We start from the raw sequence: 22,905 nt of genomic DNA, 5'->3' as shown, positions 1-22,905 counted from the left end.
GGCTGAGGCGACAAGGACTCTCCCTAGGACGCTGGCGCCTTGACGTCTGCACCAACCTCCCTCCCGGGCCCAGACACTGACCAGAGGACCAGGGACGCTCGCTGGACCCTCAGGGTCAGAAATGAAACCTCCGTGGGGAATCACTGGAGCCGAGAGTCGCGTGGAAGAACAGTGTCACCGGAGCTGAGCTCACGGAGCCCAGGGGGCCCGTCAGCAAGGCCAGCGACTGAAACTCGGGAGCCGGCGCCTCCAGAACCCCATGACAGTGACCTGAGGAGAAGCTGGCCCGACTGGCACACTGAGCAGCGCTCTGGAGGGGCTGGCCGGCGCCCGAAAGGGCTCTCACGGGCAGAGTCCTTTGGTCCCTCCAGGAACTTGCTCGCCCTGGGAGAAGCATCTTCCTTCCCAGAAACATCGGAAAATAACAGAAAACAGAAAAGCATGAGTAATACACAGCCTGGGGCAGCCCAGGGTCACAGAATGCTCTGGAATGAAGTGAGCGTGGGGCTGGAGAAGCACTGGGAGAGGAACAGGCGCCTGGGGCTGGGACAGGGCCGAGCGGGGGTGCAGCGCTGCAGGTGGACGGTGGTGACGGGGAGGATGTGACGTGTGGACGATTTGGGGCACGTGGAGCCGAGAGAGGAGATTAACGACCTTGCGGGAGCTGCTGGGAGGCTCAGACCCGCATCCAGGCCCCGCCAGCTGTGGGTAAAGGAAGCGCTTCAGAAGCCGAGGGAGGAAACACGGGGAGGAGGGATTCGGGGAGGTGACAGAGCGTCCCTGCCACTGTCCCAAAATGCCGGCGCTGTCACCTGCTGCAGAGCATCACTGCAGGTGCTGAGTACCTGCGAGGGTCTGCCAGAGTGAGCACGTCCACTCTGGGCCTGGCAGGTGCTGGGGGAGTGGTGACGCCACTTCAGCAAGGTCCCCATCGAGACCTCTCAGGCCCACAGAGCAGCCACCCTTCACTCAGCATCTGCCAGGTGCCGGGTGCCACTGCCCCACGCACACGCCCTGCCTTGTGGAGCAACCGGCCAAGGAGGGGAGCTGCGTGGGCTCCCTCGCGGCAGGTGCTCTGTAGGCTGTGCTGACTTGAACGCGTCTGAAGGTTTTAGAGACACCCTTTGTCTGAGATCGGCTGCAGGCTTCTGCGTTTGAGGCGCTGCGCTAACCTGACACTCTCGGATTGGGTCCGAGCAGGTGGGCTTGTTCCTGTTTGTAGCTGGAGAAACTGGGGCATCCAGAAATTGCACCAAAGACACTCACAAGTCTGGAAAGTTCTTGAAGTCTGGACTCTGAATGTCCGCGGTCTCCAGGTGCAGCCCCTGGACCAGCCGCTTCTCCTGGGAAGTTGCTGGCAACGCGGATTCTCAGCCCCCCCGGCCCAGCCCGTCAGAACATCTGTGGGTGGTCTCAGCCCCCACGGGATGCTGATGACGGCTGAGCTCCAGAGGGGCTGCCATGCGCCAGGATGCCCGTCGAGGAGTGAAAGCAGGCATCCTGCTTACGGGGTGAGGGGCCGGACCACTTCCAACGAAGATGGTGTCACAGTGTACGAGGAGATGGGAGCCGGCGGCGGGGACCCCACCCCTCTTCACAAAAGACGTTCTCGGTCCCGGGAGGACACGGAGCAGATGCCGTCCTGGAGGGTCCGTGAGGTGGCCCCCAAGACACGTGTCCCCAGTGAGACATCGCAGGTGGCAGAAGATGTAGGTATTCCTGGAACTGATGGAAGGAGGCAGTCAAAGCTCAGTCCCGGGTCTAAGGGCTTGATCAAAACAGTACGTCTCGGAGTCCTTGACCGTGGCCTGAGGTGCCCCCCCGCTGCTCTGCGAGCCCCTCCGCCCCACAGGGAGCCTGTGCAAGCAGCTTTCCTCCGCGCTCCCCCAGACGCACCAGCACGTCCCCGGGTGGGACGGGGTTGCGCCTGCCACTCGCCTGGCGCGTGTCTTGCACAAACTGACTCGAGGCGGCATGTGAAGGGGGGGAGTCACTAACCGAGTGATGCTGGCAGGCAGCGTGCGTGAGTGCGGGAGCCGAGCCGGAGGGCGAGGCGCTGGGGGAAGAACAGCGTGGGGGATGCTGAGGAAATCGGAGGAGGACGGCCCCGCGCTGGTGACACCGAGAACGGGCGCCCCGCCCCCGAGGACCCTGGAGCCGACTCGGGACTGAGGCGTCGAGGGCAGTGAGCCTGCACAGGAAAGCTGTGTGCCCACAGCCGTTTCGATTCTTCAGCGCTTCAAGAAACAGGCCACTGTGAGGTGTGTACGGGGGTCTCGGGTCAGATCAGCAACCAGGGGAAACATCACCAACCGTTCCAGTGAGGGTGTGATTCTAAACATCGCTGGGCCCTTTAAAATACCCTCAGAAATAGTCTGGCCAGAATAGCACTAGTGTTTAGCCTTTCTGGAGGGCGTGCCCCACGTCGGATGCTGTCTGGCACCTTCTGTGACTCAGACCCTCAAGCAGGTGCTGGGACATATGGAGAAAGCCGGGCACAGAGGGGCGGGGAGGCGGGGTGCTTGCTTACGGCCCCGCCTTGGACGGGGACCATCTGTATCTCCATCCAGCCACCGTCTCTGCGTCCTGCCCGCACACCCGCAGGCCAGACGGCCTTCCTCCATCCGAAGCAGCTTTCTTTCAAAGGGGGGCGTGGTAACATCATGCAAACAGGTGAAACCCGGGCCACGGGGCTCCCGACACGGCAGGAGCGAAACCGGATTCCACGCCACCATCCGCCTCGGTTAGGCCTCCCAGGGCGGTGTTCACTCGTGGGAACGTGGAAAGGCGAATCGTAAAACACATGAGCATCTGGGAGCGCGAATAAATCTGCAGGAATTATTCATGCATGTTATCGGGTGGTTAACTTGGGGAGCCTTTTAGGAAACTTTGAGCAAAAACAATTTTTTTCGTCAAATCGTGTTCACCTCCGACTTCTCCGGGTGGGGGGCGGTCAGTCATGCCGCCAAGGCAAACGTAGAAGTGGATACACAGGCCCCAGAATCGAGTGAGCAGTTGAAAGTGGGATCCGAAGGCTCTCGAAATTGGTGTTGGGGGATCTGGTGATGGCGTGGAGTTTTGGGAGCCCTTGGGCCAGAGGCTGCCCGAGCCGGCCCTGTGACCATGCAGATTGTGTGAAACCGTAGAAGCCCTGGGGTCAAGCCAACCTACTCCAGGGAGAGGGAGGTGCCGCCAGGGGGTCTGGCCTCTGCTGTAAAGTCCTGCGACAGTGACCCTGGAGCCGCGCTGCCGTCCCCCAGTCCTTGTGCCTGGCGTGTGCCCCGGCGTTCCATCCCACTGCTGCCACACCCCAGGAAGCTGGGGTCACTCGAGGCCAGCTTGAAGGTCTCTGAGCCTGGAGCCCTGGCGGAGCCCAGGCAGCCAGCGTGTGTGTGCGTGTAAGCGTGTGCAAGTGAGCACACGCGTGTGTACATGGGAATGATAGGGTCGAGCTGTTGGCAGCTGGCGGAAATCGGGGAAATGGCCCGCTGGTGGCAGGTGTCCAGCGAGAGCGGCTGAGCGCCAGCTGGCAGCAGGCGTACCTCCGAGTGGACGGATGCAGAGCAAGAGGCCGGGTCCCCGGCCCCGTGGATTGGCCTTCGGGTCTCTGGCAAAGTGCACATCTGGCGACACGAGAGGGGGTCCAGGACGGGAGGCGGGGGTGCCTCGCTGGTCGTCGAGACTGTTTCTTTGGAGCTGGGAGAGATGAGCCCCGAGGCCGCCTTCCGGGGCCAGAGCCGGGTCTCAGGTCAGGGCGGAGCAGCGGGGGCCGTGCTGAGGATGAGCTGTCTTTGTGGCCCTGTTATCACCCTGCGGGGGCAGGGAGACAGGGAGGACAAGAACGCAGCCACGGACCGGAGAGGCTGGCCCCCCGAGAAGGTAGATGGGGCAGGCTGCGAATACAGGTGCCGCTCAAACCCCAGGGTAGAGCCGAACCAGCACAAGCCTGTCTGTCTGCCCCCTTATCTCCTCTCGTTTTTCACCGTCAGTTTCTTTGTATCGTTTGCAGAAATGCCAGTTCATTCCCCTGCAGTGCTAGGTGTGAATGCTCTGTGTGCCTTGGGCTTTCTGCAGCCTGGTCATCCTCACTTGGATAAGTTAGAAGGCGGGACAGCTGGAAAAAATGAACTGACTTGTGTGGTGGGAACTGAGGAACATTTAAAATATATCCCAACCTTTTTACGGCCGTACCCTCGGCAGACAGAAGTTTCCGGGCTAAGGGTCGAATCAGAGCTGCAGCTGCCGCCCTACACCAGAGCCACAGCCACACCAGCTCCTTAACCCACTGAGTGAGGCCAGGGACGGAGCCCGTGTGCTCAGAGGCTGTGTGGGGTCCTTCACCTCCTGAGCCACAAAGGGGTCTCTCAGTTTACCCACCTCTTATGCACCCTGGTACATTCGGAGTTGCTTCACCTCTAAAAGCCAGCCCCAAAGGCATTTTAAGTACAGACTCCATTCATCCTGGCCAAACCGAAGGCAGTGTTAGAATATTTGTTCGGTGCCCCGAGTGATCAGCCTCTTTTTTAATTTTCAGAAGGAGGCCACAGTGGGCACTGGCCCTTTGAAGCGAATCCAGGCGGAGAATGTGGGCCTGGGGGAGGCCTTGGTGCTGCCCCCCACCCCCACCCCATTCTGCAGATGGGGAAACAGAGGCCCAGAGCCCTAGCTGCCTTGCCCAAGGTCACAGAACTGGTCCATAAACACCGGCTCCCGATCTAGTCCCCCTCAGTCTGGCTCCAGGGAGAGAATTCTGGAGCTTAGCTGTGTATCATTTTGAAAACCAGTAGAGACGCACTGTTCTGTGTTTCTGTGGCAGATAAGCCAGTGGGGTGGCCATTTAGTTGTGAAAAGATTCCTTGTCCTGCAAAGACTTGTGAGAAACCTTGGGACTGAAACATCCTAAGAGCCACATTTTCCTTAATTTCATGCTTGTCCCTTCACCCAGATTTACTACCGTTGCCTCGGACCGTGAACTTGAGTTTTTAAAAGAACTAATTCATATTCATCCGCTCCACCCTGCACGGAATCGACTTACCTCATTTGTGTAAACCGTGCAGAAGTGAAGTTTAAAAATACTCAAGTGAGAGCTTATCTACTAGAGTCAGGTGCATAGTTTTGTGTTCTGTTTGTTTGTTTTTTATCTTTGGGGCCGCACCCGCAGCATATGGAGGTTCCCAGGCGAGGGGTCCAATCAGAGCTACAGCTGCCGGCCTGCACCACAGCCACGCAGGATGCAAGCCACGTCTGCGACCTACCCCACAGCTCACGGCAATGCCGGGTCCTTAACCCACTGAGCAAGGCCGGGGATCGAACCCACGTCCTCATGGGTGCTAATCTGATTCGTTACCACTGAGCTACGAGGGAAGCCGCTCAAGTGTTTATTTCTATAAGAGCTTTGAATGGGAAACTTAGGATAGTCCCCCAACTGGTATCTAATTCATTCTGATCTTTAAGGAGGGCCCCTTGCAGAATGTCACCACTGTGATACGCGGCCAAACCCAAAGCATCCGCAGCTAGAACGGCCTCTTTAAAGCAAAGCACCCGCACACGTTCAGGGCAGCTTCTCCCTGCAGAGCCGTCCACGGCCCTGCGCTTTTGTCCTACTTACACCTTCGCTCTGCCTTTTCTTACCTGCTCGGCGGGAGCTCCTCCCATCAGGTGTTTCTCCAGGTATCCACGTACCTGTTTCCCCCACAGCAGGTTGAGTGCGTGCCTCACACACTCTCATGAGTGCTGCGAAGTCGCATCACCAATGTGAGGGCGCACCTGTCGACAGGTGTGCCACCTGAGGAACTAAGCACGTGAGAAACACAGACTGACGTGAGGACAGAATTCATTTCCAGAAGCCTTAGCAGTGAGGCCCACTTCCTCTCCGCACCTTCTCTGTGAGTAAACGGTCTAGTTTGGCGATTCAGAGAGAGAGACATGCTTTGAATGTAGGAAGTTGCCAAGAGCAGGTGTTCGATGGACAGGAGGGCAGCTGGGATACTGTCCGTGAGTGACCAAGTCAGGCCCTCCAATGGGGTAGAAGGGACACTTGGTTTCCATGTTAAATGTTAAGGAAAAAGTATCAACCTTACAGCGTTAGGAAGGATGGTAGTATCCCATTTTAATTTCTGATTTTTCTGAGTCACCGTGCAGGTTACAAGGGCTCAGGGGTAAAACAGATGCACGAGTGTAAGGCAGGTGCTCTTGGCCAAGTGACAGAAGAGGCGGGGAGGAAGACACAGATGGGAAAGCGTGGCAGAAACAACTTGTTATAATTAAATCATAAAGCAGCCTGGTCTGAAAAGCACGTGGTGACTCAGAGGCCCACAGAAGCGCCGCAGACAAGAGTCCGCCGGCTGGAACTGCTGCTGCTCGGCTCGGAAGAACAAGCCGAGGCATCAGTTCAGGGCATCGGTCAGAATGTGAGCGAGCTTTCCGTCTTGACAGAGTAACATCGTTGGTACCATTGGGAAAAGAGTGCCATGTAAAGAAATTTTCCATGTGATTTAAGAATCAGTACTTCCTTGTAGCTATTTTGGGTGGGTGTCTTTCTAAAACGGCTTTTCCTGTTCGTTAAGTCACATGATGAGCATGACGTGGGAAAGCCACACTGCTCAGGGCTCCAGAGGCAGGTTCCGGGCTGATCCCCGCCAGCAGCAGTGCCACCGGGAAGGGCTCGCCTGCAGCTCCCTGAGGGCCCAGGCCAAGTGCAAATCCAGACCCTCTCTTGACATTGAGATTTGTGACTTTGCCTTCCTTGGTGAATGGTCTGAGGGTTTTCATCTCGGCGCTGGGCACGCGTGTGTCCCTGAAGCGGGGTCCTACAGCAGGGTCCCTGGTGTGGGGGGAAGTGCCCCCCGGTTTTAGGGGCTTTCTGCTTCCTTACCCAGCCAGCTTCCTGCCCCCGGCTGCCTCCCCTAGCCCCGTCTGCATGGGGCTTCCTGACCCAGAGCTTGGCTGTCTGGGTGGGACCTGGGGATTCTCCTCTGGCTCGCGGTGCGTGGCCTCTGTAACCTCCCTGGCATTCCGTCTGAGGCCTCTTCTCTTAATTTCTGGTTCTTAGCTTTTTGTAGAATAACCAAGGCCACGGGGTGCATGGGGACATGGTGTCCTGGGGACATGCTAGAAAATGAGCTCAAGGTCAGATTGATCTGCGTTACTGTGGCTTTTATCCAGGACCTCAGAGCGCACAGCGCCTGGGGTTGAGGGTCTCCGGACCCGGGCGGGGGGGGGGGGGGAGCAGTTACGTACCCATCTGGAAGGAAAGGGATGGGGAGAGTGAAAGTGGCACTTTGCACTGCAGGTGGGGGCAGTGTGACAGCAGAGGGCACCTCAAGAGAACCAGGCTCCAGTGGTTGGAAGGATGCTCACCCTCCGGGCAGGGGCCAGCTCGGTGGGGCGGGCCGGGCAGGGCCCCGGGGGTTGGAAAGGGGCGGTTCCCCGCTCCAGAACAGTTTAGTTTTAAGTGGAGAATGGGTCCAGCTGTGATTTGCTTAATTCAAGTTAATTCCGTAGCCAATCTTTGACGCCAGCATCCTCCCCGGCAACATGCCTGTGCCAGGAGGACGTGGCGGGTGAAGTGGGCAGGGTGCTGGGCAGAGGCAGGGGTCCCGTCCCGCCGCAGCTTCTCCTCTGCCCTGAGGACACAGACATGCCAGCTTCCCCAGGACCCTGTGGTCTCTGCAGGGAGGTGTCCCCATCCTGTGGAAGTGACGCCTGAGGCTGTAACTCAGACCTACCAGGTCCAGCTCTGCCTCCAGGGAGTTCAGGGTTTTGTTGCAAGTGAATCCAATGAAGGGGTTTTGGATTTCAGAATCTTCAGGATTTGAGAATTGGGAACAAGGGACCCAGGACCCTCTAACCAGCCAGCAGATATTTCGGAGGCCTCAGGGCGAGAGGTCCATCAGACCCCAGGGACCAGACTGGGTGTCCGTGCCGAGTTGTTATCCCCCTTCCTGCCAGGGGCTTAGGACTCGAGCAGGACCCGTAGAGGCTTTGAGCTTTGCCGTGTCCTTCCTGCAGGAGTCCTGGGGCCACTGAGCCACGGCTTTGGAGCATCACCGTGCACTTGAACCTGCCTCAGTTTCTGCATCCGGGGAACAGGGTTGATAATAGAACCACCACACCGTGTGCTTGAGGGAGCCGAGTATGCCCTGCGTCCGAGGGTTCTGGTTCCCCGTCCCCTCCGTGGACCACCCCCTCGTCCTGTGGCCACAGCCCTGCCAGCAGCCGCGGCGAGCCCCCCTCCAGAGATGCCGCCGTGGCTTCCCCACCCACTTCTGTGCGTGGGTTGCAGAGGTCACGCTCAAGGTCACTTCCTGCCCGTCCGCACGTGAGGCTGCACCAGCAGACATGGCCTCTGGCTGCCTACGATACTCTTTTATTTGGGTTGAAAATGACGGATTTCCCTGAGGCACAGCTGCATTCCTGCCAGATCCTGGGCCACTGGCCGGCTTTTTAATTTTCATGGTGTTATTACATTATGTACTTGTCAGGAGACATTTCATTAAATTCCCATGATGGGGCTACACTGCACATTTTCCGCTGGAACAGCCGTCCCTGGGCTTTCTCGGGGGCGAACAATTCAACGAGTTCTTTATGACTTTGCCGCAGATTTAAATTCGCGGGGGCACAGAGGTGTCCGCAAGGCCTGAGGACTCGTCACTGGGACAGTCTCCCGCAAACCGCCACCGTCGGAGCGCTGGCCTGGGATGGGGGCTTGATTTCTTTGCTGGGTCCACCAAGGCGAAGGATGCGGGTTGAGTCAGACTGCCCAGGTCTAAATGCAGCTCTGCCCTTTTTTTTTTTTTTTTTTTTTTGTCTTTTGCCTTTTCTAGGGCCGCACCCACAGCATGTGGAGGTTCCCAGGCTAGGGGTCGAATCGGAGCTACAGCTCCTGGCCTACACCACAGTCAGAACCATGCAGGATTTGAGCCGTGTCTGCGATCTACACCACAGCTCACAGCAACGCCAGATCCTTAACCCACTGAGCGAGACCAGGGATCGGACCCGCGTTCTCATGGATCCTAGTCGGGTTCATTAACTACTGAGCCATGACGGGAACTCCCAAGTGCAGCTCTGCCTTTAACCGCTCTGCAATCTGGATGATGCCCTTGAACTTTCTTTGTCTGAGTTTCCCCACCTGTGAAACGGGGATACTGTTACTGCAGCATCACGAGCTTGAAAGACTTGAATGCGTGGGAAACGAAGAGAAGGCTTCCTCGTCCCCGTAGGTCAGGCCTGGGGGAGGTTTGCGGTGCCGTCTGCCACCCGAGAGGGGACACGTGACTGGCGGGAGTCCAGCCGTACCTGTACCCAGATCTCCTGGGAGAGCCCTTCTCCCCGCCTGGGTTCATTCTGGTCCACGGCTGCCCTCACCCCGCACCCCACGGAAGCCCAGGCGCTCACCCCAGGGCCCCGCTTCTCTCCGCTTCTCTCTTCTCAGATCCCGGGTCCTGGCTGTCCCAGCTGGCAGCGCTGGGACACAGCATGCTCCTTGTTCCATGGCTGACGCCTCTCTTCGGAGTCCCAGCCGCACCCATCCTCACCTGCCCCCAGCGGCACGCGGCGTCTGCCCAGCGCCTGCTCGCCTCCCCCAATACCCCGCCAAACCGCTGCCTCCACGCAGCCCTCCCGGGCCATTCCCAACCCCTTCCAGGAACGGCCCCCTCTCTTCTTGCGCCCTGTCCTGTCCCATGCTGTGCAGGCTTCTGGCCAAGTCGCCTGTAAGTCTATAGAGTGTGTACGTGTGTGTGTGTTGACTTTGTTTGTTTAGGGGTCTCCCACTGCGAGACTCAGGTCCCTGGAGGTCGAGGAGGTGCCCACTGGGAATGCGTTTGTGGTGACAAGGCTCCGTACATACCAGAAAAAAAATGTGGCGACTAGATGAGTGTTTGAGCTCCAGACGAGGCCCACACTCACTGGCCCTGTGCCCAGCGGCGCTGACCGGCGGGCTCCCCCTGGGTTGTGGGCCTTCACGTGGGTCCTCTTGTAAGCGGGGGCACGTCTCGGCCAGCCTGCCCTTTGTCACTCGTGGACGTGCCTCTCGTCCTTGCTGTCCCCCCCGGGGAAGGGGGGTACGTGGGGGGCGCAGCTGAAACCTGCAGTCAGAAGAGCACCGCCTACTCAGTGCGCAGTGACTCGCCCAGACTGGAGAAGGTCCAGCGGGAAGGATGAGCTACACGGAATGGCTGCGGGCGGAATCCTGCAGGGGGCGCTGCACCGGTCCGTCCCGGCCGGGGCCGCAAAGCCGGCCCAGGGGCTCCGGGGGCGTCTGGTAACACAGCCTGTGCTTCCTCAGAATGGTGTAACAAAATTAAAAATCAGGGGAACAATATCGCAAGCCCATCCCCAACCCCCTCTCCAAACCTGTGTGTTTGGCGATGTCATGTATAAATGTGAGACGTGTCTCTCCGTCTGTCACAGGGAAGGAAAATGGGATAGAATTAGGATCAAAGTCACAAAATGTCTAGAAGGAAATCACAGCAAGGACTGCTTGTTACCAAGGAGCTCCCATCGCGGCTCAGCGGGTTAAGGACCCGACCTAGTCTCCACAAGCACGCAGGTTCCATCCCTGGCCTCGCTCAGTGGGGTAAAGATCTGGCTTTGCAGGGAGCTGTGGCGTAGGTCACAGATGCGGCTTGGATCAGGTGTGGCTGTGGCTGTGGTGTAGCCATGGCCCAGGAACCTCCATGTACCACAGGAGTGGCCCTAAAAAAAAAAAGAGAGAGAAAACTACTTGTCAAAACTTGTGAAATGTAGCGAAAATGATACTCGGGTGACATTTTGAAGTCTGAAATTGATATATTAGAAAAGAAGAATTAAATTTGATGATGTGTTACCCATGTCACGAAATCGGAAAGTGACACCAAGCCCAGATAAATCAGAAAGATGGAGCTGAGGTAGGTAGAGCTGTGGGGAGTGTTTGTGTCAGGTTATTTTGTTATAGATAAAAGGTCTGATAAACTGTGCCACGGTGTTGCTATCTATGCAATATTGATTCTGAGTGTTTGCTTGAACTACATCATTCAAAATCACTTTGTAAAAACTAGAACCAGTAAAACAAACATTAACTTTTACTATTTAAAAAAAAAAAACAAAAAACACCGCCTACAGCTTGAAACCTTTTTTCCCAGCTTTCGCATGGGCTCCTGTTGTAAAAAGATGTGAGTCGTCCTGGGCCCGCCTTAATGCTTAGGCTGCACCTCCTCAGGCCAGGCACGTGGGCACATAGCTTCTGACTCTTGGTGACCCGGGCGTCCCAGCATAGATGAGCGTTCCAATCGGACTGTCCCAGGGCACCACTGGCATCAGCTGTTTCTGCAGAATGCATCAGGAGCATTTAGAAATTTGACTTTTCTTCAGACAGGTAAGGCAGCGACTGCCATTACAGCATTAGTGAATGACATGGATATACAAATTTGCCCCGGACAGCTCTTCCAGATTCCGGATGCTTTCATTAGCGGCTCCCTGCAGCTGGCAGGGCGGGTGTTGGGTCCGTGGATGCGAACTCCTATCAGCATCCGCGATGGCAACCTGACGCTGTGTGACCCCAGTGAGATGCCATGGTCACCATATGTCACCATGCTGTCACCCCGAGCTTCCACCTCCAGTTCTTGCCTCTCCCTCCCAAGGGCACTTGCTGCTTCATGATAAAGCCCTAAGGGGACACAGCCCTCATTCCTGGGCATGCGGCAGCAGCTAGTTTCTGAAGAGACCTTGTGACCTGCAAAGTCTAAATTACTGTGTGGACTTTTACAGAGAAAGCAAGCTGACCCCCACTCCAAACGGGCACCTTGTTCTCTTTGACAGCAAAGATTGTCCTGAAAGGAAGATTACGAAATGTATTGATAATAAGACCCTAGTTTGGGAGTTCCCATCATGGCGCAGCAGAAATGAATCCGACTAGGAACCATGAGGTGGCGGGTTCGGTCCCTGCCCTTGCTCAGTGGATTAACGATCCGGCGTTGCCGTGAGCTGTGGTGTAGGTTGCAGACACGGCTCGGATCCCGCGTTGCTGTGGCTCTGGCGTAGGCCGGTGGCTACAGCTCCGATTCAACCCCTAGCCTGGGAACCTCCATATGCCGCGGGAGCGGCCCAAGAAATAGCAAAAAGACAAAAAAAAAAAAAAAACTTTTCATCATTCTATGAGCATTTGTTTTTTTGAGACAAAACCACAAAAGCAGCCCTTCGGTGAGTTGCCGGCACATGCTTTCAAAATCCGCAGTCCTGGTCAGATGGGTACACAGATTTCTTAACCCGGTTGGTAAGATACTTCTATCTGCCTCATCTTCAAAATTGCAACATTCACCCTTCCTGCAAGAAAAGTAGGAACTCTCCTGGGTGGTCTTCTCCCAGCTGGTCACGGAGCACCTGTGGAACCCCAGTCCGACCGCCTGCAAGCCCCCAGGCCGGTCCTGATGCCCACCCAGTGGACCGGAAGACCCTCACCCACTCTCTGTCTCTGCAGGATTTTCCCCGAGTCCCTGCGCTGGCTCATGGCCACGCACCAGTTTGAGTCTGCGAAGAAGCTGATCCTGTACTTTACGCAGAAGAACCGCATGAGCCCCGAGAGCGACATCAAAGGCGTGATGCCCGGTGAGCACGTGTCCCTGGGAACCCACGGCCCCACCAGGCCGGGGGCACCCCCCCCCGGGACTGGGCCACACCCCACAACATGCCCCTGGTGTGTCGGCTCTGTCCTGCCAAACAGCAGCCCCTCAGCTAACTTCCCATGACAGTCGCCGCCCACCCCCAACCCCGCCCCCCGGACTCGGAATGTGATCAAGTCCAAATCCAGAGAGCGGGGTGACCTCGGGGACCTGGAGGCCGAACCCACGCCTGGCACATGGCCCGACAGCCTGCCAGGGTGCTGGCTCTCCCTCCCTCTCCCCCAAGTAGGACCTTCCAAGAGCCGCTGTGTCTGTGTGTCGGGACCTACTGGTTGGGCATCTGAACAGGCTGGGGCATTTGGATCTAGAGAATGTGTGTTTCAGGAGCATCCCCCAAACTTGATCAGACCCCCCCCCCTCAGTGGGAGGTCGTTCAAATCCAAACTCCTGGGCCCTCCCAGCACCCGGAAATTCTGAGCCAGTAGAGCTTGGAATGAACCCTGAAAATTGCATGTTTAATAAGCACCGGAAGTGGTTCAGACTCACGTGGTGTGTGGCCCTCCTTTGAAAAGCCACCCCCCCACCCTGACCCACTGCCCAGCCCAGGCCCCCGCGAGGCTGGTGCCGTCAGGAGCTTCCCCAGGAAAATAATCCATAGACCTTCGTCCTGTTTCCTGGATCTGAACTTCCCTCCGGCAGAGATCTGCCAGACGCCACATGGCCAGGCCCTGTCCTAGAGCAGGAAGGGGACAGGCACAGCCCTGCTCTGGGGGGCAGGCATGCGGGGAGAGGTGAACCTGACGTCAGGGGCAGGGACCGTGGTGAGCCCCCCCGCCGGGTGGGGGCAGCGTGGCTGGCGAGCCACCGTGCTGGGCGCTGGGGGAGCCTGGCGAGCTGGCGGGTGCGCAGGGCCTGAGGTCCCTGTTCACGACGGGGGAGGAGCACGCGGGGGCTCGCTGGCCGGGAAGGGCTCCTGGAATCGCTTCTTATCAGAAGATCCAGGCTCATGTCAGTAGACGCTCGCCCGATGCTGCTGCTGCCCGGCTGGGGCGTGTCCCTGCCCAGGACCCGGGGGGGCAGGCAGTGGGGCTGCGGGAGGGGCTGCCCAGCCCTGGAACGAAGGAGGCCGGGGCCAGGAGCCGGGCCTGCCCCCCTCCGCCCCCTGCCACCGTCCCTGGCAGCCGTGGAGGTAAATAGGCTGATCCCTGCGGAGGGCCTGTGTCCGTCATGTCATTTCCTCGACGGCCTGCAAATGTGAACGTGTTTAGTCCCAGGCGCTTCACGTGTATGAGTCTGTTGCCCCCCAGCAGTGCTGTGGTGCTGCGAGGTACCCCATTGTCCCCACCTGCCGATGAGGACACTGAGGCGGAGCGCTCGAGCGTCTCGTCAGAGGTCACGCAGCTGGCAAGCAGCAGAGCCGGGGCTTGAGCCGGAGGCCCAGCAGAAGCAGCTGCCCTGTGCTGCTTCAGAGCAAAGAGGGACTGAGGTTCCAGCGTGGCTGGCGGGGGGTGGGGGGAGTGCACCTTGCACCTGTGGGTCACACCTGCTCATTTTGGAGTGTCCACTGTCTTGCCCAGCCTTGTCCAGGCCCAGCCGGTAGCTGGTCGGTGCTCTTAAGCCGCCATGCCCTTTGTCTCCGGCGTGACCCTGGTTGAGCCCGCTTTGCCGCTCGCGGGTTCAGACTCTGGGAGAAACCCCTTCCCTCCTCTTCATGGGACGTGATAGTGCATCTTCCTCTCTTTCCTTGCTCCAGAGTCGGGTGGGGTCAGCTTCTGGGCTGGAGGCAGGTAGCACGGTGACCTCTCCCCGTCGCAAGGCAGGCGTGTCATGCGCTCGCACCCCGGGCCCACGGCTCTCCCGCCTCTGGGCCTCTGCCCCCTGGCAGTGGGAGAGGCAGCGGTTTCCTCCGAACCAGCCGCCTGCACCTCTATCCGCAGGCCTGGCTTCCTGCTTGGAGCCCTCTTCCTGTCATCTGAGCCAGTCCCCACCAGCTCATCCCAGTCCCCGTGCCCTACCCAGACTCTCCCCTGCCCGACGCCATCCTCGCTGGCACCACCCCACACCCACCAGCACCACCTGCCCGCAGGGACTTTCGGCCAAGTCCCCAGGCCGCCCTGAGACCCTGGGGACAGCAGGCCCCGCCCCTCCGCCAGCCCTCCCCCCAGGCACGCAGCTGTGTCCTGTCACCCGCTCCTGGGAGACCAGGTCAGCCCATCTCCCCAGGCCCAGCTCAGCCCCCCACTGATGCTTGTCCTAGCAGCAGGCGCTTTGCCCCACACCCGCAGCCGAGTGAGGACCACAGGAGCCAAGGACCTGTGTGCTGCTCACCAGGCCTGTCACCAGCCACGCTGGCGGGGCCGGGCCTGTGTCCACCCAGCAGGGCGGCCAAATCAGCACACCTGACACGCAGCAGGCTGTCCGCACACATCTACGCAATAAGTGAATCCCGACTCCTGCAGTCAGGAAGGCTAAGTGCATCTGCCACGTCTGGGTGGATTCGTGTCTCAGGCGGGGGGGCGGCCTGCCCTGTCAGTGCATCTCAACCTTGGATTCATGCTGGAAGAAAACCCGGCATTCCAGAATTTTCCTTTCCTCTTTTAAAGCGATCTTGGTCTTTGCACGTGTCAGGTTTCCTGCGTGGTGTTTGCAGCTGAATCACTGTAGATCTTTGAACACCTGAGTGTCTGTCGCTCTCAGCGTCTTTCCCACGAGCATCAGCTCATGTGCCATGTGTGGGCGCTGACAGCTCTCTGGCTCCATCCTTCTTCCCCAGACTTGGCATCCTTCCCCAGGAGCAGGAGTCCTGCGGGTGCGGTGCTGGGTTTCTTGTGCTCAGGGCCGTGGGGTTTCGTCCCAGCACAGACCTGGTGCTGAGAAAGTTCTGTGTTGTGGTTGGGAGGCTGTGGTGCCCGTGACAGAGACAAAGCACAAACACCCCCAGACGGGTTCGTGTAATTCCACTTAGTGTCATGCAGTTATCTCTGGGACTACGGTTTGGGCTCCAGAGTTTACTGCTTTAAAAACAAGCTCAGGCCATAATTCCAATGGCTCCAGCTTCCCCAATGTCTATTTCATATGCTGGGTGTATCTGGAGTTACGTTTGGGCCATATGACAAAAAAGAAACTTCTATGAAATGCTAATGGACATTTAATTTTTGCTCTTGGAAGACTTCCATGGTGAGCAAGTGATCATAGGTTGTGGTACGAGTTCCTGCCCAGTTTTGCAGCAGGGGAGGATGCTCAGATCACGGGGTCACCGTCATCTGTTCACTGTGATGGTTCCAGGCTCGTTAAAACGGTTTTAGTGTTTTAACCGGCAGGGGGGGCGGGGGGGGGGGACCGTGTCTGTAAATGGGATTAGCCCCTCTGTGCTAAGGGTCAGGAAGGAAGACCTCAGGAGCTGAGAGGTCCACAGAGGGATGACCAGCATGCCAGCCAATCTGGCCTGTGCACGGGCCTCATCGCCGCACCTAAATACTGGGAAGGAAGAAAGTTCTCGAAACAGGTGGTGTGGTATCCTTCAGACGTAGGCAAGGCTTTCCCTTCTCCCCTCTATGTCCCAGCTGGTGACACTGATCCAAACATTTCTTAAATAAAAACTTCTAAACTCTTATGGTTAAAAAATCTATTTTTCTTTCTTTTTTTTTTTTTTTTTTTTTTTTTAGGGCCACCCATGCAGCCTACGGAAGTTTCCAGGCTAGGGGTTGAATCAGAGCTGCACCACAGCCACAGCCACAGCCACGCCAGATCCAAGCCACATCTGTGAGCTACACCACAGTTCATGGAAATTTCAGATCCTTAACCCACTGAGTGGAGCCAAGGATTGAACCCGTGTCCTCCTGGATACTAGTTGGGTTCATTTCCACTGAGCCACACCGGGAAGTCCCTAAAAACCCTCGTTCTCATTCTGACGTAACAAGTGCGGGTGGTGGCCCTCTTGCCATTGGACAGCGGGAAGGGGGTAGAAGGGAGTTGAACCTGGGAGGCGGGACTCGGCTCGGACCCAGTGTCCCCGCCGGGTCTGCTTCCGGGGCCCCTCCTGAGGCAGCCCCTCCCCCCCAGGCCTTCCCGCCGCAGCACTTTTTTTTAGTGGCCTTGTCTTCGATTCGCCTTAGGGTCACAGCAAAGTTGCAGACAGCACAGGATTTTGAAAGCCCCTCAGCCAGCCTCCCCGGTGTAATGTCATGACTGGGAAGTGGCCACGGCTGCCCAGCTGTCAGCCTGGAGGGGGCGGCCCCAGTCCCCCCATGACGCCGCCCCACCACCTTGCCCAGGACCGCCTGCTCCCCACACACCCGTTGCCTCTGGACCCCGACGTTCCAGTCTTTTCTTGCTTCCTTCGGCCTTGACATCTGATGGTTACGTTTCCTTTTTCTGGCCCTTGAGAAGGGGTCACTCCCTGAGGACACACAGTGGGGGCGGACTCGGAGGCCCAAGGTGCGCGTTTCTGCTCACAGACTCCAGGAGGCCCCCAGGTCCCCTTGTTGGACCCTCCCTGTTGAACTTTGGGGTCGGCCCCCCACCCCCGTCCACAACCCCCCGCACCCCGCCAACCGGGGGCCCTGAGGTCCCGTCTAAGCTGACTGAGCCCCAGCTCCGCCGTGTGACATGTCGGTCACGTCACCTGAGCCGAAACCCCATCCGTCTTACTCAGCTCCGTTCACTTCAGCGCACACGGAGGTGCGTGTGCCATACGTGTTCACTCTACCTCATGCGTCTCTAAGATGTGGGCACTGCAGGGGCAGGTGCAGAGGAAGCGGCCTCAGGCGCTCCGGCCACTGAGTGGGGAGCAGAGCAGAGGGTGGCTCTTGGGAAGAGAGCCTGTCCCCGCCAGCCTCCGCCTCTGGGTCCCGCTCAGGCAGAGCAGTGGGAGCCCCCGTGGGTGGCTGGTTTGCCTGTGTCCTGCCAGCTCCCAGGAAAGGCCTGGCTCCCTGCAGGCCCGGGGACCGTGGCACCTGCACAGCCAGTGTCTCTGAGCGCGTTTTACCTCGGGGGCGGGGGGGGGGGGGCAGACCCCACCCCAGCCCGAAACGCACCCCGCCCTTCTGCTGCTGCCAGAGGCCACGCATCCAGGCGCGGGGCGGGCGGGGCCGCCTGCCTGCGGCGCTCACGGCCCATTCTCTGCAGAGCTGGAGAAGGAGCTTTCCCGAAGGCCCAAGAAGGTCTGCATCGTGAAGGTGGTGGGAACCCGGAACCTGTGGAAAAACATCGTGGTCCTGTGTGTGAACTCGTGAGTCCTGGACGCGCAGGCGCGACGGCGCGAGGGGGAGGGGGCGGGGGAGGCGCCGGCGCCACCTGCTCCCTGCTTCGCTCTTGGCCCCGCCCTGGGTGGGTGAGGGGCCTGAGTGAGTGAGGAGCCCCGGTGTCTGGGGGGGGGTTACAAGGGCACGAAGATCCGGACCCCCCCCCCCCGCCTCGGGGCAGCTGGGGCCCGGCCAGCCCCTCGCAGCCCAGCGTCTTGCCTGCGTGCTGCTCGCGCCCCCAGACTCAAGTCCTTAGGACCAGACTGTGAGACCCTGGGGGCGGGAGTGGGACAGGTCCTTGCTCCCTGCGTGGAGCTGGCACTCGCAGAACCCCGCCCCGAGGCTGCTGTGGGTGGTGGAGCACCCCTGCCTCCCAGTGTGAGCCCCGGAGTTTACCCCAGAGGCCCCCCCCCACTGCGGAACACACGTCCCGGCTGCCCGTGGCTCACAGCGTTTCCCAATAGCCCAGCGGCTTCAGTGTGGGCCTCACCTTGGCCTTGACTCTCAGCGCAGGAACCCTGCCCCTCCTGCTGCCTAGGGAGGGCCCCCCCTCAGGGCCAGAGGTCATCAGATGGCGTCCCTGAGAGATACCCTTTGAACAGAGGGTCCCTGCTTTTCACCCATGCCCACCACTAAGGCCACGGTGGAGGAGGTGACCCTGCGGTCCCTTTCCCGGGGTCTTCTCCGCGTTCCATTCTGTCTCACGGCTCCTGCAACCTTCCAACCTGCTGCCCTGCTCCTGGACCCTGGGCGCGGGGCTCCAGGAGGCGGCGGCCCCATGGTCCATGTGCCCGCAGGCTAACCGGCTTCGGGATCCACCACTGCTTCGCCCGCAGCATGATGGGCCACGAGGTGAAGGTGCCGCTGCTGGAGAACTTCTATGCCGACTACTACACGGCGGCGGGCATCGCCCTGGCATCCTGCCTGGCCATGTGCCTGGTGGTCGGGGTCCTGGGGCGCCGGGGAGGCCTGCTGCTCTTCATGATTCTCACCGCCCTGGCCTCGCTCCTGCAGCTCGGGCTGCTCAACCGTGAGTGGGGCTGCAGGCGGGTGGGCGCTGGGGACATGGACCGCTTTCAGGGACCCCAGCTGCTCTCCGGAGACCAAGAGCCAAGGAAGCTGCTTTGGGAAGGATGGGCTTTCTTGGAACGCGGGGCCGCTGCCCCGAGTGTGGGGTCTTTCCTCCCCACCCTGACCCCAGTTCTCCCTGGCACTCCTGGTGGACATGACCCCCTGGCAGCCACGCTGTCCCTCTGTGACGCACCACAGGACCAAGAACAAAGGACTTTTCTCTGGTGTGAAACCAGGGAGAGCACCTGTGACACTCCCGCTCTGGGACCCAGCTTTTCAGTAGACATTGCCGAGTTTATCGGCTGCTCTTGGGACCACAGTTTCTCAGCAAATGTTAAAAAAGAATTTAAACAAAAGCTAGACGGTCTGAGCAGCCCATCCAGCTCTGAGAGGCCAGCTCAGTGCAGCTCCTGCTGAGTAAAAAGTCGCCCCCGTGCCTGTGGGCCGAGCCCAGGTACCTGCCCACCAGAGCAGGGCAGGAGCCAGCAGGGCACCCAGCCTCCTCTCACCCGGGACTGTCCCCATGGGCTCGGTGGTCCCCTCCCTCCGAGCTGCCAGAATTAGGTCAGAGCTGCTGAGAAAGCAAAAGTCCCCCCCGGACGTCGGGTCTGCGTGATGTCCTGGGTGGGGAGTGAGCATCTGAACCGAGGAAGAGGGGGAGGGACTGAGCACCTTCTCGGCCTCCTTATGCAAACTGGACTCTGGAGCAGCCAGTGTCAGGTGCAGGGGCCATCTCCTGACCCGGGCACTCCTGGGGGGTTGTACATCTCTGCTGGGAGACCCATCAGCATCAGCTGTGACCTGGGGGGGTCTCTCTCCCCAGGGAGCCTTTCCCGGCCCCCAGGCTCAGCTGGACGTGCAGGGAGTAGCCGCCCCAAGGCTCCCAGCCACCCTCGGTCCCTGAGCAGGGATGCCCAGGAGACTGGGCGCTGTGGGGACCATGCTGGGAGGGCACGAGGATGCCATCTGCCAGGTCTGTACCATGCTTGGTGCCCCAAGCACACACCGGCGGTGACGTCAGTGACTGAGGACACGCACCGGGCCTGGGCTCTGCTCCCAGGGGCTGTCGTCCCCTATTCTGAACAGAAGGGCTCCATTTGGCCCAGTGCCAGCCCTGACGCCCAGGACCCTCCCTCACACCCGTGCCCTGCCCCTCCCCTCTGCCCCCTGGTGGCATCAGCCGTGCTCCCTAGGTGGGCCTGGCGGGACGGCAGCAAGGCCACCCCACTGGTCCTGGAGGGGGTTCGCTTAGAAACCAGCCCCGGGGAAGCTCGTGGTCGTAGCTTCCATCCTGACGTGCTTTCTTCTCCCTCCCCGACCCTCGCGTTCGCCCGCCGTCTCCGGCCCAGTGATCGGCAAGTACAGCCAGCATCCAGATTCAGGTGAGCCCCGAACTAGCGAGCCAGGCTCTATCGTCTTTTTATTGCACCCAAACGGCGTTTCCACAAAGACTCACAGACCTGTGGTTTCCCTTTCCTCTCTCTCCCACTTTACGCCCCAAGAGTTGCAGCTGAAGTTGGCCGTAGGTTGGACACTGCACGTCTCCATTTGTACCCTCTGCCCCTCCTGCCTCTAGAAAGTCCGGCTCGTGTCCCCCATGCTGCTCGCACCCAGCTGGCATGCCGCCCCCCTTCCCCTGGCATGGTGCTCGGCACAGCCCAGTGGCACCTGCTGTGACGCAGGGTCTCAGGCACAGGCCGAGGGGGATCTGGCTGATCGCACCACCTGGGGAAGCTGCCATCCCCGCCTGTGCAGCCCGCAAGCCCCCTGCTCTCCGCCGCGGGGACGGCAGAGCTGCTGCCCTGCACGCAACGCAGCTGCGCTCGAGCCCGGCCTGACCCCCCAGGCGCCAAGCCCTCGAGGCAGAGCTGGGGCGCACGATGCTCCTTGCGGGGAGCTGAGTTGCGCCCCGAGCGTGTGGCCCTGGCAGCTCGCCACGCTCTGCCTAACGCCGCGTGGGTGTGAGGTCAGACCCGGGCCCCAGGCGAGGGGCTTGAACTGGTCAAGCGCTTTCCCTCCGGACCCCTACGTTCTCTTGGGGTTGCGTTTCCTTCCCCTAAATTCAGCCCAGGTGCTCTGTCCCTGGGCTTGGACTGGTCAGGCCTGTGGCCAGGACGGCCAGGCTCTCCGGGGTCAGAGACCTCCCTCTGGAGCCGACCCCACGGCGGGACAGCCCGTCGCTGTGGCTTCGGGGAGACCACCAGCCTCCCTCTTCTCTGGGCTCTGGCTTCTGGCTTTCGGCCCCAGCCCACATTCAGGACCCACGGGGACTCATGGGAACTCGACGGAGGCTGGTCCCCCCCATGCGGCCCGAGCACCCGGTCTGCACCTTGAACCTGGGAGGGGGGAGGGGGAGGGAGCACCAGGCCATCTGCTCCCTCCCCCTGCTCCCTCCGCCCCAGCGCCCCCTCCCCTCTGCCCGCCTCACGGCCACCGCCCCTCCCCCAGGAATGAGTGACAGTGTCAAGGACAAGTTCTCCGTCACCTTCTCCATCGTGGGCATGTTCGCCTCCCACGCGGCAGGGAGCCTCAGCGTGTTTTTCTGCGCGGAGATCACCCCCACAGTGATAAGGTGCGTGGCAGGGCTGCCTGGGGTGGGGGTGGGGGTCTTCCGAGGCCACGGGGTCAGGGGAGGCCCATCTGGCAGGGTGCCCGTGGACCAGCCACCAGCCCTGGCCTCTGGAGTCAGCTTCCAGATGGGCGTCCCCCCCTGCCCCCCGGGGCGTGGAGAGTCAGGGGAGAGCTGGAGCCCGGGTCCCGTCTGGGCAGCTGGAGGAACGGGGTACAGGGGGCTCGGGGGGCACGAGCCGCAGCCGGCCCTGCACAGAGCCAAGTCGGGGCTCACTGAGTTTATGCCCACGCTGTCCACTCTTCCAGAGCCCAGTGAAGAGCCTGGCAGGTGGTGGGGGCAGGGGGGTAGAAAGGGCTTGGCTTCTGCTGGCCTGAGAAGCCAGTGTCACGCATCCAGAGGAAGGCCTTGACGTCGCTGAGATCGGGGGACAGGTATTCACGGGGAACCGACCGTGCGCCGAGCAGAGGCCCAGGGCACAGACCGGCGCCCGGGCTCATGGGTGGGGCGCCCGTGTCTCTGGGGCGCAGCCGCTTCGCCTTGGCCGTGGGGCACCGTCCCGCGCACGGTGTACAGGCCCTTGGGTGCGGTGGAGGTTTGAGTGCCGTGGAAGGTTTTCCTTCCTGTGAGAGGCGTCACTTCACCTCGGTCACGTCACGGCCCTGGTTACTGACGGACGTGACTTTCCAACGCGCTCCCGAACCTGCCGCGGGAGCGTCACGAGCTTGTCCAGCACGCCCGCCGTGTGACAGCACAGTTGTGGGGGTGGCGACCTCGCAGCCCCGAAGCCGGCCGGGGACACCCTGCCAGCCTGGCCTCCCCCCGGGGACAAGGAGCAGCCAGTGCAGCTCCAGGTGGGTCACCCAAGGTGGATGATCTCGGCCCCTCGGCGCCAGAAGGGCTCTGAGCCAAGGCGGGCGCGGGCGGGAGGCGAGCGACAGGAGACCTCGGGGGCCTCCTTTCTTAGAAACTTGTACCGAAGCGCAGCGACGACGGCGCTGTGTTACCTCCTGCTGGGCGGCTCCGTGACTCGGGTGTGTGTACATCCTTCTGTTCCCGTGATGCTTTATTAGAGGACACTGAGCGCAGTTCCCGGGCTGTAGGTAGGACCTCGCTGCCCCATCCTGTGTGCCCACCCCGAGTGCCCCGTCCAGCCCTTCCCCCCCGGCCCCGGTACAAGTCACGTGACCGCACTTTGATTCATTCTCCAGGATTCTTACAGCACAGCCACGCCCAAAGGCTGCCCGTACCCCTGGAACAAATGCCAGGGAATTGTGTATTTAAGCACAAAGCAATGACATGCGAGTGATGCAGTCTGGTTCAACCCGCTGCTTAACCCGGTTGTGAGGCGGAAGCCTGGACGCTGCCGAGGGCCCAGGCAGCCGGCAGCCCCGTCTTCCCTTGCCCAGTTAAATACCTCCTT

General features: G+C 60.1%; 1 protein-coding gene across 2 annotated transcripts in view; it reads left to right on the top strand.

Moving 5' to 3' along the window:
- SLC22A23 (solute carrier family 22 member 23) overlaps positions 1-22,905 on the top strand; it is a 143,230-nt gene that overhangs the window by 106,418 nt on the left and 13,907 nt on the right. The window contains exons 5-9 of one of the 2 annotated variants that reach the window (XM_047797326.1): positions 12,458-12,585; positions 17,727-17,829; positions 18,640-18,872; positions 20,263-20,295; positions 21,362-21,485. In XM_047797326.1, the coding sequence (XP_047653282.1) occupies positions 12,458-12,585; positions 17,727-17,829; positions 18,640-18,872; positions 20,263-20,295; positions 21,362-21,485 (621 nt within the window). Of the gene's footprint in view, positions 1-12,457; positions 12,586-17,726; positions 17,830-18,639; positions 18,873-20,262; positions 20,296-20,415; positions 21,281-21,361; positions 21,486-22,905 lie in introns of those variants that run through there. The other variant, XM_047797327.1, reaches the window with a different exon arrangement.

The sequence above is a fragment of the Phacochoerus africanus genome, chromosome 9 (genome assembly GCF_016906955.1).
Source record: "Phacochoerus africanus isolate WHEZ1 chromosome 9, ROS_Pafr_v1, whole genome shotgun sequence".
Lineage (NCBI taxonomy): Eukaryota > Metazoa > Chordata > Mammalia > Artiodactyla > Suidae > Phacochoerus > Phacochoerus africanus.
Note: the sequence above shows the minus strand (reverse complement) of the source record. Positions and strands in the feature narration are given on the sequence as shown.